This window comes from Lutra lutra, chromosome 10, assembly GCF_902655055.1.
Source record: "Lutra lutra chromosome 10, mLutLut1.2, whole genome shotgun sequence".
Taxonomy (NCBI): domain Eukaryota; kingdom Metazoa; phylum Chordata; class Mammalia; order Carnivora; family Mustelidae; genus Lutra; species Lutra lutra.
The window spans coordinates 104299914-104316187 of NC_062287.1; the positions used below are offsets into that span (position 1 = coordinate 104299914).

At 55.5% G+C, this 16274-nt stretch overlaps 1 protein-coding gene and 1 long non-coding RNA gene across 2 annotated transcripts; one reads left to right on the forward strand and one right to left on the reverse strand.

The window, feature by feature from the left end:
* Positions 1-368: 368 nt before the first annotated feature.
* On the reverse strand, positions 369-4365 carry LOC125078823 (uncharacterized). The gene is made up of 4 exons (XR_007120981.1): positions 4021-4365; positions 3537-3711; positions 3174-3337; positions 369-681 (listed from the first exon to the last, which is right to left on the reverse strand). It is a non-coding gene; the product is annotated as an uncharacterized LOC125078823 (long non-coding RNA).
* On the forward strand, positions 3207-10677 carry ZP1 (zona pellucida glycoprotein 1). The gene is made up of 12 exons (XM_047692022.1): positions 3207-3408; positions 4550-4671; positions 4882-5197; positions 5334-5477; positions 6273-6460; positions 6532-6629; positions 8044-8171; positions 8258-8447; positions 8539-8683; positions 9927-10008; positions 10144-10263; positions 10523-10677. The coding sequence occupies exons 1-12, from the start codon at positions 3216-3218 to the stop codon at positions 10675-10677; spliced, it is 1881 nt and encodes a 626-aa protein (XP_047547978.1). The 5' UTR covers positions 3207-3215.
* The last annotated feature ends 5597 nt before the right edge of the window (positions 10678-16274 follow it).

A 16274-nucleotide genomic window follows, 5' to 3' on the forward strand; every position in this document is an offset into this window, starting at 1 on the left:
TTTACAGAAGTTAATCAAAGAGGAAGTGAGACGCATGGCAGGAAACGGGGAGGACCTGCCCTGTAGTCCACAAGCTCCCCGAGTCGGGAGGCCCCGGCAAAGCCCCCAAGCAGCAGAGCGGCAACAGGACAGGACCTTGTCTTTCCGGCCCGGAGAGGCCCCGTGCTGCTGTGGCACCCCCCTTCTGTCCCTGGCTCTCCAGAGCAGGCGAGACAGGGTGGAAAGCTCACGTAGTGAGGCCCTCCGGCTCACGGCACCTCAGCTAGGTTGCTCTTGCTCTTAATTCCATTCTATAGATTACAGAATTGAAGCCCCACTTTAACAAGATAAAAATGAAATCGAAAAGGGAAGAGACCAAACAGGTTTAGAAAGAGGCCACGTGGGAAGCCAAGACCTGCAAGTCAGGTCGCTCTGATCTGACCCTCTTTCCTCAGCCATGGAAACAACCGTGGATTCTTTTGCTCTTGTGTCCACGCCAGGCAGGCTCTGCTCTCCCTGCGTCTGTGGGTCCTCGTATTTGCTCTCCGCAGCAAGCCTACAGGTTAGGTGCTGTTACTGGCCCCATTACACAAATGAGAAAATGGAGTCAGCGAGCAGGTAAGTGAGTTTTCCAAGGTCTCTGGTGGTGGAGCGGAGGGAGCTGGCGCCCTTTCCAGGCTGGTGAGCTCTGGCACCTGTGGGCTTTTGCAAGAATTGAACTCATAACCCAGGGTTCAGGGCTCCCCCTCCCCAGGACAGTATAGCACAACTTTTCTCAAAGGCATCCTTCTGCCCTTAACCACAAGGAGTTTCCCTTGCTCTTTTCGTCTTTCCGGGGCCTTGGGAGACACCCCGCCCTCTATCTAATCCCCTCCCCACCATCTTCAGTCCCCACCTGCTTTATAGAGCCGGGGGAGGGGGGTGGTGGTCCCTGGGCTGTCGAGCAAGAAGGGAGGATAGAACCCAGGCTCTCGGCTCCTCTGGTTGGGGCTCTCTCCGCCACCTGAGCCATCCCCCCTTCCCCTCAGGACGATCTCTCTGCTACAGCAGGAAGCAAGCAGTGTGGAGGGAATGACAGGGGAAGGGAATGGCCACCCCCAGGGTGAGGACCAGGACGGTCGCCTGCAGGAGTCTCCAAGGGTCTCCCCATCAAGGACTTCCTGTGTCAAAAGACAGACAGCAGAGCACACCTCACCCAGGTTTTCAAATTTATATCCGCAGTCATGGGACCCACCAGTGAGAGGAGCCTCCAGCTAGAATGCCCTGAGAAGGTTACGGCGTCACTTCTGGGCTCTTCAGACCTGGGATGGGCTGAACTATGCCCTCCACTCGTATGTGGAAGCCTGATCCCCCGGAGCCTCAGAATGTGGTCGTATCTGGAGGCGGGGCTTTCAGGGGTGATAAGGTTACACGGGCGGGCGTGTGATGACGGGCTCTAATCCAAGCTGACAGGTGTCCTTACGAGGAGAGAAAACGTGGACCCACAGAGCCATGAAGAATGTGTACGCACAGAGGAAAGACCGCGTGAGGACACAGGGAGAAGGTGGCCATCTCAAGCCAAGGAGAGCGGCGGCAGAAGAGACGAGGCCCGCTGACACCTTGACCTTGGACTTCCAGCCTCCAGAGCTGTGTGAGAATGTCTGTTGGTGAAGGCACCTGTGCAGCTCTGCTATTTAGCCCTCGAAAATTAATACACCTGCCCCTAGGGCATCACCTGAATCAAATCAGGAAGAAGCTGGGCGCCTGGGTGGCTCAGTGGGTTAAAGCCTCTGCCTTCGGCTCAGGTCATGATCCCAGGGTCCTGGGATCGAGCCCCGCATCGGGCTGTCTGCTCAGCAGGAAGCCTGCTTCCCTCTCTCTCTGCCTGCCTCTCTGCCTGTCTCTGTCTGTGAAATAAATAAATAAAATCTTTAAAAAAAAAAAAATCAGGAAGAAGCGCCAGATGAACCCGCATGAGGGCCATTCTGTCAAGTAACCGGCCTCTACTCCTCCAGACATCAAGGGTACGAGGGACAAAGCCGGACAGACGGTCCCCGGCTGGAGGAGCTTAAGAAGCCTGATCCGGGTCTCACTCTGGATCCTGGTCTAGGGAAAAAACACTTTCCTCCTTTGCTCTAAAAGTCTTGATTAGGACCGTTGGTAAATTGAACAAGGTTTGTAAATTGGGCATTTGTGTGACACCAGCGTTGACTTCTTGGTTTTGAGCATCTGACTCGTATTTTAGAAAGAACACACTGCAGTGTTCAGGGGTAAAAGGAGAACCATCTGCAAACAGCTCTCAAATGTTATGGAAGAAAGTGTGGAGGTGGGTATCTGTGTACAGACCGGGAGTGAAAAAGCGAAAATATATGTAAAAAGACACTGTTAAGAAACAAAATTCGACTGAGTGAATTTTATACAGTCTCCTGGCTTTGTGCAACCGTCCATCAGGCAGCCTCCCGTCTAGCGGATAGGAACTCTCCAGAAAGACCTTTATAGGCAGTCTAGCAGATAGGAACTCTATCTAGCCTCCAAGCTACCACATAGGAAGGTGTTCGGAGGAACTCTCCAGAAAGACCTTTATAGGCAGAAGGGAGCGGGAACAAGGAACTTAAACTGGCAAAAATGGGGGTTGGTTCACTGCAGGGCTATGTGGGTCAGAGTACTACTAGGGCTTGTCAGGCCGTTCCTTTTTTTGGCTGGTTTAAGATTCCATTTCTGGGAGAGCCAAAACGGTAATTAAGTCTTAGTTTGTTGACGTGAGGCTTAGCCTAAGTGACTCTAGCTGGGAGCCTGCTGTCTTGTTTTTAACAGCCAGTGAGTATCTGGGGGATCTGGCTGAAGGGTATATGGAAATTTTTTCAGTAAGTCTGAAACTATGTCAAAAGAAAAAGTTTAAAGGCTTTTCCATTGTCCTTTAGGAAAAACCCACCTCACCAGCCCTCCCCCCTCCAGGGACCCCAGTCAGCCTGAAATCCACTGTTTGCCACCCTACGCCCTTACTGAGGCGGCCTCAAGCCCCAGCTGTAAGGCAGGACGTGGGGGCGAGTGGCAGCTTCCTGACTGGCAGGTGCCTTCCCTGGCCTTCAGGGTGGGAATTTCACCAGAGCCCCTGGTGGCCTGGCAGAGCTTCTCCAGGTGGGCGCCCTTTGCCGCTGGAAGTTCCCACTTGCCTTCCTCCCCCATATAAGTCCTGGGTCTCACCTGGGCCTCACCTGGAGCTGAGGGTGGGGTGGGTCATTGCCCTGGTGTGTCCGATGGCAGGGATCTCAGCCAGGCTCTGGGATGGTTGCGTGGCGCTGCTGCTGGTGGCTGCTCTGGGGCTAAGGCAGCGGCCACACACCGAACCTGGTCCCTCTGGCCTGTGGCACGGCTATGACTGTGGGGTCAAGGGCATGCAGCTATGGGCCTTCCCGGGGCCAGGCCAGACAATCCGCTTCAAGGTGGTAGGTGAGTGTGGCTAAGCTGGGGTCCGCACTTTCCCAGACTGCATGGGCGGGGGGGATGGAGGGGGCTAGGACCTTTCCCCTGCACCAGGAACAGGACGAGGAGAGGCCTTTGGGCCCCCACTCCCTCACCACGAAGGGGAGCTGCCAGCCTCAGTTTCCCTGGTCTCCCAGGTACGTGTGCGCCGGCTTTCTTGCTGAGATGCGCGTTTTGCTTCAGCCCAGGCTCTGCATCTGGGATCCCAGCCGACGCCCAGGCTGCTGGCCCCCAGGCTGTTCTGAGGGGCAGGACCCTCGAGGGCCTGACCTGGTGTGGAGAAAAGGGAGTTTCAAAGGACTTGAATCTGCATCTTCTAAGCTCTGTGTTCTTCAGCAACTCACCTGACCTCTCTTAACCCCTTTTTCCTTAACCATAAGATGGGGAAGGTGACCCCAACCTTGCCCTGGGCAAGGTATGAACTAAACAGGAGTTCAGGAGCATGCTAGCACCCAGAGAGCACCCTGGTGCTCTGGGCTGACATGGGGGCCTGCGTACCTAGCATGTGTTCCCCGATGACTGCCCCAGCCCGGCTACAACCGCCCAGGTTCCCATGATTCGGACCCTCCTCGTGTGCACCTGGGAAAGCTCCGCTTGGCGTCTGAGCAGCCTCTTGCACTGAATGTGGAGAGCCGAGTTTACGAGAAACCTCGGGGCCTGAGACCCTGCTGCTAACCTGTCCTCACCAGTGTCTTCCTTCCTGCTTGCTGTTGGGTGCTGTCAAGCAGGAAGCGTGGCTAGAAAGATCCGACCCGCTAAAGCTGTTCCCTTACAGTTAGTCAGCTGGTAGTAAAGCTTAGCCTGAAGCCGGGGTCTCGTGCGCCCAAGTGTGATTTTTCTCAGCAGATGCCAACAGCCTCTGGCTTCACCCTTAAACACGTTAAGATTTTATTTATCTGACCTAGAGAGAGTACGTACAAGCAGGGGGAGCAGCCGAGGGAGAGGGAGGCGCAGGCTCCTAGCTGAGAGCCCGATGAGGGGCTCCATCGCAGGACCCTGGGATCAGGACCTGAGCCAAAGGCAGCCGCTGAACCAACTGAGCCACCAGGTACCCTGCACCCTTAAACATTTCCGATGCTTCCTTCCATCTTTCTCCCCTATGCCCCAGATGAATTTGGGAACCAATTTGAGGTAAACAACTGCTCTGCCTGCTACCACTGGGTCACCACCAAGCCCCCGGGACACGCGGTCTTCTCTGCTGGTTACAAAGGCTGCCATGTGCTGGAGAAGGTAGGGACTGCCCAGGGGAGCCTCGCACAGCCTCAGGCTGGAGAGGGAGCTCAGGATCCATCCTGCCTTTGGGTTGGTGGGGGGTAGGGAGGGGCACTAAGTCCCGGGAGCAGCCCACAAATCCCCACCCTGCCTGACGCCCCCACCCCGCCCCTGCCTGGGATGCTGGGAGGCCTCCCCTCGCTGCTCCCCTATCCATCTCACCTGCAGGATGGGCGCTCCCACCTGAGGGTGATCATCGAAGCCATGCTGCCCAGTGGTCGAGTTGAGGCAACAGGAGATGTCACTCTGATTTGTCCTAAACCTGGCCACACCTGGACTCCAGACCCACACCTGGCACCACACACAGGCTTCTCCCGCCCCACCCCCCAGGCCTGGTCCCTCCGCCCCATCCCAGAGCACAGCTTTGTCCATGCGACCCCTGCCTTGCCATCCCTCGGACCTGGACCCACCTCCCATGCCACCCAGGTTCCACCCCAGGGGGGCACCCTGGGACCCTGGGGGGTTGACGAGCCACCATACTCAGGTATGTAGGATTTCTGTATCTGGGCATCCTGTGCACCCTTGACTGGGCACAGGAAGCCAAGTCCCTCCATTGCCCTGGAAGTCAGCTGCCCAGTGTGGCCTTTTCTCCTGTCCTCATGGCTCTGTCACACCCCCAGGTGCACCTCTGACTCCAGAGCTGTGCCAGGTGCCCTCAGGGGCCATCCCCTGTGGAGTGGGAAGAAGTTCAAAGGAAGCCTGCCAGCAGGCTGGCTGCTGCTATGACAACAGCAGAGAGATTCCCTGTTACTATGGCAACACAGGTATAGCTCTCTCACCTGAACCCTGAAGCCTCAGAGGGCTTCCTCTTCCCCCTCCCCCCTCCAGCACTGCAACCTTGCCCTACCCTGTTCCTAGGACAGCCTGAGCCCCGGAGTGGCTGCAGAAGGGACCTTTAGGTGGGGTGCCCATACATCCCAGCTTGCTGATAACCATCATCCCAGGGAACTAGCAATAGTTTGGGTTTTTATGTTTTTGTTAAGACTTTTATTTGAGAGTGAGTATGGGGAGGGGGCGGGAGAGGGAGAAGTAGACTCCCCGCTGAGCAGGGAGCCTGACTCCAGGCTGGATCCTAGGTCCCTGAGATCATGACCTGAGTCGAAGGCGTTTAAGTGACTGAGCCCCCAGGCGTCCTGTTGTAGCTCTCTTTACATGCACCCCTACCTTTCTATCTAGAACATCCCAGTTTATTTTCTGAAGTTTTTTTTTTTTTTTATGGTCCTCTCTACACCCACTATGGGATTCGAACTCACAACTCCAAGAAAGAGTCCCATGTTCTTCCAACTGAGCCAGCCCAGTGTCTCTGGAACAGCCCAATTTAGAGAGAAATTCAGTGGCGCTCCTACTTCTATAGCTTCTCTTGTTGTCATGTTGGAGAAGGTCTGGATCCGTCCAGGGGTTCCTTGAGCCAACACTGGCGCAAAGAGTATGAGCACCCAGGTCTCCCGAGTCCCAGGGCAACACTTAAATACTGTCCCCCAGCCCATTTCCCATGTCCACGCTGCGTGGGCACTAACCTGTGAGACCTGACTGGCCTCTCTGATCCACCTTTGTCCCAGCAACTGTCCAGTGCTTCAGAAATGGCCACTTTGTCCTGGTGGTGTCCCAAGAAACCGCCTTGGCGCATGGGATCACGCTGGCCAACATCCACATGGCCTATGCCCCCACAGGCTGCTCCCCCACCCAGGAGACCGGGTCCTTCGTGGTCTTCCGCTTCCCCCTCTCCCACTGTGGGACCACAGTCCAGGTAGGAGTGGGGTCATGGGTGAGCGCCCAGGACCGCCCCTGCGAGGGCTCACCCAGTTGTCGCCCCTACAGGTGGCTGGCAACCAGCTTGTCTATGAGAATCAGCTGGTGTCTGACATCGAGGCTTGGACGGGGCCACAGGGCTCCATCACTCGGGACAGCACCTTCCGGTGAGGGGGAACCTTTCGGGAACAGGCTGGGTTGTGGGCTTGGGTGTGAAGGGAGCACAAGGGAGCTTCAAACAGGCTTTGGAGCCATCTGGGTTCACGCCCAAACTGTTCCCTGCTGTGTGATGTCAGGAGAGCCTCTGGGCTCTTCTTGGCCTCCCCTACCAGGTTGAGGGGATGGCCCTCCGTCGGGGCTGATAAGAGCACGAAGTGGGGTCTGCCCACACCGGACAGTGCATGAGCTGGCAGGGGTCCCCAGGAGCACTGGACTTTATCCCACCAAGAGCTGAATTCGGAAACTCAGCAGCAAGCACCCCCATGAAGGTTCCTAGAAACAGTGGGGTCCATGTGTGTGTGGGTGTGGCAGCCTCTTCCTCTCAGGTCACGGAGCCACAATTGGGGCAGAAGATACCTGGGGGCAGAAGCTGTCTGAGGGCATGATGGGGCAGGAGCCGAGGGAGGACCTTGGGCTGACAGGGGCCACTAGGACCTGCGGACTCTGGTGGCAGAACCACCTTCGGTGCCCAGGATGCCAGTGGGGGTGCCCCAAAGGAAACCGTGCTTGTCGCACCCACTTTGGAAGTCCAGAAACCCCGGCCAGGACCTCCACCTGGTCACCCTGTCAGAGCTAATGCATCTGTAAACAAAACTCTGCTTGGCCCCGAGCGGCTGCCCAGAGTCTTTCTCCCCAGCTACCCTGCCTGGAGGGCTGGGGTGGGCTACTCGTGTGCGGGTCCCAATGTCTTTTGCTTTAAAATTCTAAGGACCTATAGGCCCGGTTTTGGAGGAATAGGTCCACTGTGCTTTCGACCCTGGGATTTAGGAGCTGGGGGCGCTAGCCAGAATTCAGCAGGGCGCCAGGGATTCCCAGAGGAAGGGAGCCATGAGGGAAACAGCTGGAGCCCGGAGAAGTCAGCGGGCGGCTCCTCAGACAAGGCCTCCAGCTCAGGCCGGGATCCTGATGCCTGTTAGCACTGGTTTATGCCAGGCCCGGTCTCCAGGGGCAGCATGTTTTCCCTGGGAGCACTCTACCCAGGCTGGAATGCTCCCTCTCCCAGCTAAAAGGCGAGCCCTTAGGAGCTGGAGGTAAAAGTGGATGGGGTAGGATGGGGTCAGTTTCCCTTGCAGAATACGGGGTGCCAGACATGGGCCCCCACTAAGAGTGTGTGCTCTTAGGCTAGACCCCAGTCCCAGTGGACCATGACAACCCTGGGGGGCTGTCTGGGACCAGCTTGAGCGGTCCTGGGCAGATGAGGCCGGCAGGGCTCTGGTCCCCCTAGCACGTGCTCAGTGGCATCCAGCTGCGTTGCTGGACTGCGCCCTGTTGCATCCTCGGAGCTGACGTCTGGTTTGCCCAGTGAGCTGGCCTCCACAACACTGGGTCCTCTCCCCCACGTGCTCTCGCACCTGACCTCAGGCTTCACATGCGCTGCATCTTCAACGCCAGTGATTTCCTGCCGCTCCAGGCATCCGTCTTCCCGCCACCCTCTCCAGCCCCTGTGACCCAGTCCGGGCCCCTGCATCTCCAGCTTCGGATCGCCAAGGGTATGGGATCCCTGGGCCTTCTCTCGCTGCCCCGCTTCCCCCCGCCCAACCAGCCCACTGAGGCTCATGAGCCCCTCACCCCACAGATGAGACTTTCCGCTCCTTCTATGAGGAAGGGGACTACCCCCTCGTGAGGCTGCTGCGTGAGCCTCTACCGGTGGAGGTCCGGCTCCTGCACAGGACAGACCCCGGTCTGGTCCTGCTGCTGCACCAGTGCTGGGCCACTCCCGGGGCCAGCCCCTTCCAGCAGCCTCAGTGGCCCATCCTGTCCGACGGGTGAGTAGCAGTAGGGCTCCGGCTGCCCCAGGGGCTCCCTGCACCTGCCGCCCCATCCCTCTGCAGCCTCCTCAACTTCTTTCCTTCCCAGGTGTCCTTTTGATGGTGACAGCTACAGGACCCAACTGGTAGCCTTGGACGGGGCAGAGCTGTCCTTCCCATCCCACTACCGGCGCTTCACCGTTGCCACCTTCACCCTCCTGCACCCTGGCTCACAGAGGGCCCTCAGGGGATGGGTAAGAAGCACCACAAGCCTCTTCATGCCTGCTCCCCATCTGTTCAGTCGGAGCTGGTCCCCCATGCCCTCCAGTGCCCTGTAAGCTAGAGCAGACAAAGGTCCCAGATGGGGCTTCCTGGAGGGTAGTCAGCCCAGAGGCAACCCACAAAGTGTTCAGGAGGGAGGAAGGAAAGTAGATGCGACCACCCATACATCTGAACCTGGTCACCATGTTCTAGAAGGGCTTTGCTTCTGACTCCGGAAACTGTTCAACATAGATCTGCTTTGAATGTTTATGACCAACCAGCTTCTCTGGTAGGTAAATGGATAAACTTTGGGTACATGCTTAATCTTTTTTTAAGATTTTATTTGTGAGCGCGCAGGAGAGGGGAGAGGGTCAGCAGGAGAAGCGGGCTCCCCGCTGAGCAGGGAGCCTGATTTGGGCTCGAGCCTGGGACTCCGGGATCATGACCTGAGCCGAAGGCAGCAGCTTAACTGACTGGGCCACCCTAGTGCTCCTGTATTTAGGTTTTCTACAGAATACACAAATGGTCCCTCCAGGCCATGGGCTACCCTGTAACTTGTTCTACGGAACAATTCTTGTTCCTCACGTTGCTACGCACAGAAATCCGTGTAATAGCTGCTTGTCATTACATGGACGTGGGCAGACTTCACCGGTTAGCCCTGTTCATTGTGGCTTAATTCTGCCCTTCCGCGCACCTCTCCAGGAGCCAAGACCCTCCCCTGCTGGACGAAGGCACATCCGTTGGTTTGGTTCAGCTGGTTCAGCTCCTCCCACTCCTCCTGCTTCTACTCCTTCTGGGAGCTGTCTCTGGCCTTGTTTCCAGAAGCAGGGGTACCCTGTCCTCTGCTTTGCGCCCAGTCACTGGGACCTCTGCCCCTGTTGTCTTGTGAAGGGCCCCCTTCTTGGAGGCCAGCACGCCCGGGGGTCCCTGCAGTCAGGCGAGCATTGGTGGAGCAGGCAAGGGCAGGGGCTCGGTCATGGGCAGGGTTGCCTGCCGGCAAGGAACTCCCCTGCAGACTTGGGCCCTGGGGATGGAGGAAGGCACCCCTGTGGCTCTGACCCTCCGCAGGAGGGGCTGCAGTCGCGGTCTTGGTCCACATGGCCAGACCTGCATCTGGCTGGCTGGCTGGCAGCGGTGTGACTTGGCCTGGGTCCTGGACCCTGGGTCCCTGGTCTGGTGCTTCCTACTGTGGGTCCGAACCGGCCCCGTGCCCTGACCTTCTCTCTTCCCCCGCAGGTTTACTTCTTCTGCAGCGCCTCTGCCTGCTCCCCTGCGGGGCTGGAGACGTGCCCCACTATGTGCAGCTCTGGGCCCTCAAGTGAGTCTGGGCTAGGACACCTGGAGGGGGCCGTGGGGGGGCTGGCCTTCATTCTTCTGTATGCAGGCCCGTTCCCACCTTCTGGACAACCAGGGGCTGGAGACGAGGCTAGATGCTGCTACTCCCCCCTCACAGGACAGCGACGGTCCTCTGCTGCCCACGGCACTGCTGCTGGGCCCCAGAACCTTGTGAGCTCTCCAGGGCCCGTGGGCTTTGAGGATTCTTACAGGCAGGAGCCTGCACTGGGGCCCACAGGTACCAGCGCTGGGGACTGGCCCTCAGGCCCTGGGCCCATGTATTGCCAGGAGGCGCTCGGCCATTGTGCGGGCAGGAGAGGGTGGAACAGCTTTCAGGGGGGAACGAGGCAAAGAGATGCAGTCCACCTTCTCTGTGGACGGGCAGCTTCAGCTCTGCCAGGCGTGGTCACAAAGGTCCGGGGGGGCGGAGACCATTTGGGGGGCCTCGTTGAGCCTCGTTCAGCCCCGCAAGCCTTCAAACCCCTTCTCTCCGGCAGGCTCCCCCAGGAACGTCAACCAGAGGCCTCTCCTCTGGGTGGTCCTTCTGCTGGCGGCTGTTGCCCTGGTCCTAGGGGTCGGTGTTTTCGTGCGCCTGCACCAAGCCAAGCGCGGAAGCTCCAGGAAGGCCACCGAGGGTGAAGGGGCTCAATAAACCGTTGTCAAGCACACGAGCACGTGTGAGAGCAGTCTGTGGCAACCGAAGGATTTCTTTCTAGAAGCATGTTCCTTAGCACCAGTTCTGTCCTTTCGGAAGTGTGGCCTCTTCTGCGGGTAATATGTGCCGCACGGGGGGTAGGGCCCGGGGTCTCCCAAGGCTGAATTTGGGAGACTTTGTCTCTCAGCAAGGAGAGCTGGCATTCCAGTCAGGAAACCGGACAAGCGAAGGTAGAGCGCGGTAAAACCCTGGCTGCGTCAGAGCACCAGTGAGGAAAGGGAACCCGGAGGATGGGGCCCTGGTCCTAGGCGTCCTCCAGTCACGATGCTCAGCTCCACTTGTGGCTAAGGAGAGCCCAGATCTCCTGGGGCCAAAAGGGCTGAGCCCAACTTGAAAGAGCTCCCAGCATCCCCCTAAAGGATACGGGCTACTGCTCTCAGCACCAAACCCCCTCGGCCCCCCAGGACTAGGTCCTGCCCCAGTTGGCACAGCAGCCAGTGGGGACCGGATGCTGGCACAGCGGGCACAATCACCAGACAGGTCGGTGCTGCTGACCTTTGCCCGTTTTGGACCTGGGCCTTCACCTTGGACTTGGCAGCAAAGACCTTTCCAGACAGACGTGTAGGTCTAGGCTGGGAAGGGGTAGCAGTTGGAAGGGGTGAGGGGAGGGAGTAGGGTTCAGCCTCTGGTGGAGAGAGAGAGAGAGACTTCAGACTTTTTCTGAAGGTCTGTCTTTGGTAGGCTGAGCTACGAGAGGAAGTGGAGGAGCTCAGGTCAGGTTGGCGGCCTTGACATTGGGTAGGGGCTCCTCAGCTAGGGCCTGCTCCAGCTTTTCCGTGTCTAGGATACTGGTCCTCTCCAGATGCTCCCAAGCCAGGCTTCATCACAACCCTGGTTCTGGCTCTTATTAGCAGTGTGATGTTGAGTTACTGAACTTGTCTAGGCCTGCTTCCTCCTCCATAAAATGGGGAGAATACCCATCTGCACAGGGTGTTAGATAAACTAGCAGGTAAGAGTCCTTAGAATGGTACCGAGCATTCAGTAAATGTTGACTGTTTCTTAGAATTTTTTTTCCCCTATGCCAAACTTCATGCTTCCCTAAATTCTTATTTATTTTTAATATGAAGGCCAGTTTATAGCCCAGATGAGGAGGGGCTGGGGAAATGCTGTCCTTTGGGTTTTTCTAGCTGGAGGTGGCAGAACACTGGGGCTGGAAGCCTCAGACACCTGCTCTGGCAAGGAACTGCATAGCTTCCCTTATCTGGGCCCGTCTTGCCATCTGTGAGTGGGGCTGGCCGGGTCCATCCACCTTCCTCCTGACCTGTGCAGGGGGCCCCAGGCTGTACTCTCGGGGCTAGTGTGAAAGCGCGAGGATTCGGAGCTTGGCGATGGAAGGAGCCAGGCTGACTGGCTCTTAAGGGGTCAGGGAGCCGGTTCTTCTACCCCCAACTCTTCCTCTTCTTACCACTGCCTCTAGCATCCCAGCTCATGCAAGCATTTCAGACTGCACGGAAGGCTGGTTCTGTGAATTGCACCGATGCTGTGTTTAAACGAAGCGTGATTGTGTAGATACCAGATGGAATCCCATTATATAACAGACTCATCTCGCCGGGGTGTGTTTTACCACAAAGGTATACGATCTTGTGTTAACTATCACTTTTAATAGACGCCTTGTCTTCCATGTTGCAGTTAAACTGTGATATATTTTATCTCCTTTTGATGGAAACCAAATCTATTACTGGTGCTGAACACTGGTTCTCCTCACTGAAGCCTGTAATTCTTTGTAGATTATTTTCTCAGAAGTTCTTAAAAGGGGCATGGCTTTTGATGGGGCAGTCCTGTCCGGCTCTGTGGGAACACCGGGACGCCAGCCCCCCACAGCCTGGCCGCCCACAGATCAATGTCCTGTAAAGCTTTGCCTCCTGAGCCTCGTCAGCCAAACGGTACTGCTGGTCTGAACTGTACTTCTGTGGGGGCGCTCCGCCAGGGACCCTGTGACTCGACCTCAGGATTGAGTGCGAGCCCCACTTTGGATGTAGAGATTACTTAGTATCTTTAAAAAATAATAAAAATCTTATTTTTAATTTATTCAACAGACAGAGATCACAAGTAGGTGGCGGGGGGGGGGGGGCAGCAGGCTCCCTGCTGAGCAGAGAGCCCGACATTGGGCTTGATCCCAGGACCCTGAGATCATGACCTGAACCGAAGGCAGAGGCTTAACCCAGGTGCCCTTTATTTTTAAGATTTTTTTCTCAAAAAAAGTTTTTAGATCTACCTCTTTGATTAGAAGACAGGCATGGTTAGAGCCACTTGCGTCTTCTAGGGGATGCCTGGGTGGCTCAGTTGGTTAAGCACCTGCCTTGGGCTCAGGTCATGATCCCAGCGTCCTGGGATCGAGTCCCACATCGGGCTCCTGGTTCTGTGGGGGAGCCTGCTTCTCCCTATGCCTCTGCCTGCCACTCTGTCAGCCTGTGCTCGCTCTCTCTCTGACAAATCTTAAAAAAAAAAAAAAAACAAGAGTCTGTTCCTTAGTTTGTCTCTCTCTCTCTCAAAAAAAAAAAAAAAAAAAAAAAAAAAAGACAGGCATGCTTAGAGCCACTTGCGTCTTCTAAACTGCCACTCTGCGTCTGCGCTCCTGAACTTCTCTGCCCAGCTGCAGAGAGCTCTCCCAAGTCCGGGGGCATCTTCGTCTCCCAGACTTCCCACCAAGTTGGCCTCTGCCCTTCCCCGTGGGGGAGCTCTTCCATCTTGTTCCAGAGGATTAGGTCTCTAATTTTCCCCTCGCATTTTGATCCGTGGATATGGCAAATGCAGCATTGCCCTACATAACCCTAAAGTCGCCATAGCTTTCAGTGAGACTGACGTTGCGGCCGTTTCTCTCCTGGCCGGGGTACACGGGCATGAGAACTTCGATACCTTTGGCAGTCAGGCCTTGTACACAGGTTTTGTCACTCCTTGTGTCCAAGGGTTTTCTTGGCAGAAACAAATGCCCAAAAAGGTATGATCAGGGAGGGTCCCTGCCACACTAGGTTCCGTTGCTTTGCCTAGAGAGGGGGACAGTCTCAGCTTTGACTTTCCTAGCCTCAAAATCTAGTGCAAATTTTGCCCAGTGGAACATTTCTTCTCTCCCCTACGCCACCCAGTGTGCGCAGGAACCTGAGCCCTGAGAACAGTTGGGTCAGGCCCGATGGGGATGATAACAAGCCACTCGTGCTGACCTGTAGCAGGAAGCAGAGCCGCTCAGGGGCCTCTCAGGTTTGCTCTCTTCCTGCCCTTCTGGAGGGTGTGAGGGGCGGGGGCAAGGGCTATGGCTGCAGCAAGGTGAGGCCCCAGGGTCTCGCCTACCTCTCCACCCACCCTCAGCCTCCACCACACTTGATGAAGTCCATGTGCTTTGCCTGCAAGGAAGGGGGAGAATACTTCAGTCTTAGTTCAGCTCCAGTAAAACATGACTCTCTAAAGTGTGGCCACATACCTGGGCCTCTCTGTAAGGGCATTTCCTATAAAAGTGCCACTTCTGTCCCAGCAGCAGAAAGACTACGTACCTGGATTAGCCTTCGGAAGTAAACAACTAAAATGCTAGATACACACTTTAAAAACATGTTTAAATCATTGCTGAGCAACACTAAAGGGGTTAAAAAAAAAAAAAAAAGTCATGCACATAGGCCAAAAATAAAAGCAAAAGATCTGAGAAGTAAAACCAGATTCTATTCTGGGGCTTCTGTGGAACCCCTGGTGGCCCCGACATTCTGCTTTAATGAGAGCAGGGGACTACAGCCTGCCAAAGGTGGAGAGTCCAGATCCGGGTCTCTGATGGAAACTGGGCCTTCAGAGGGCTTCGTCCTTGGAAGGAGAAACAAAGCCACTGCACAGAGAGGGACAGCAAGGGTCTTGCGGATCATGATCTCCATCCTGGATAGTTTGGAAAAAAAAAAAAAGTACTCCCCTGGGGATTACAATTCCCTCTTCTCTGGTGTGTGCTGTCCAAATTCCTAGACCGTGGTAGGAGTGGGAATACTCAAATTTCAATTGGAAAGAGCTCCACCACTGAGTTTCAAGTGATTCCTGGGTTTTGGACAAGAGCAAATGCAAATCCTGTCTGGGAAAAAAATGTGATTTCAGCCAGTCTCAAAGAATTCTCATGGTCACAATACAATGAGCACTTTGCAAACCAACATCACAAGACACTAGAGAGTGAAAAAGTTAAGGCACACACGGGAAGACAGTTCCAACACCCAGACAAAGGATTGGTATAGAAAAATATGTGTCTGGGCGCCTGGGTGGCTCAGTGGGTTAAGGCCTCTACCTTCAGCTCGGGTCATGATCTCGGGTCCTGAGATCGAGCCCCGCGTCAGGCTCTCTGCTCATTGGGGAGCCTGCTTCCTCCTCTCTCTCTGTCTGCCTCTCTGCCTGCTTGTGATCTCTGTCTGTCAAATAAAATCTTTAAAAAAATTATGTGTCTGTATATATCTGTATGTATAAAACTACACATCAGTAAGACAAGCCAAAGAGCAAAACGGGCAATTTGTAAAAGATAAATGGCTGAGATATGAAGATACTCAACCTCATTAGTAATCCTGGATATGAAAACTGAACTTCGAGGTAACATTATATACCCAACAGATCAGCAAAAATCTTAAAACTGAGCAAATACCAAGGGTTGGTGAAGGGTATGAAGACAGGAACGCTCATCCGCATGGGACTCACAATCCAAACTGGTACAACCATGTTGACAAAGAGCTCGTCATTGTCGACAGGATTATCTATAGAACAAATCCCCTCCTAAGTTAGCATCCTAGGAAAAACCTTTGCTCTAGAACATTCACAGAAACATTGTTTATAGCAGAAAAATTAGAAACAATCGATGTGTCTGTTACCAACGGATGTATCAGTGCACTGTGGTGTAGTCTGATGACAGACTCCCCCGATGAACGAGAGGAAGGGTCAACCTGTTTGGGTTTAACACTTGCAGTGTTAAACTCCCCAAACACGGAGCTGGCCTCTTACAAGACTCCATGGAGTCCAGCCATTGCCAAGTGCCCAAGGCACTGACCAATTACAAAGCTTGGACCCCAGCCCTCTAATTAGGTCAGAAGGGGGTGATGCTTCTCCAGGCCAGCAGGCAATGCAGTAAATCCTGTCGCTGGCTAGCTATGTCGGATAGCTGCGAGAGCACGATCTGGACTGTAGATCTAGGAATATATCAAGGGGCAGAGTTGGTGCAGCCTCCCCCAAGCGAACGATCTGGCAAATTAGGGCTGGAACCAAGGTTCAGCCACATCATACTTACTGTACCCCTTCCCCTGGCGACAATGGTGGAGCTGTGCCTCACGATCACGCACCTCGATGCACCACCGCGCCACAACGGGCACTCCCTGCCCAGAGCACACTGCCCTGAGATGAAGGGGCCACACGGGACCCGCACGGGTGGGACGCACCCATCTCCGAGGAGCGCTGTTCCAGCAGCCTGGTGGGAGTTCTGTGTGCTCATGCGCACAACAGTGAGGGAACCATAACCGCGTGGGTCAACACAGGTACATCTCAAGAATGATACTGAGCAAATGAAGTCAAAGAAAGCAAGCTGAATGACTTCA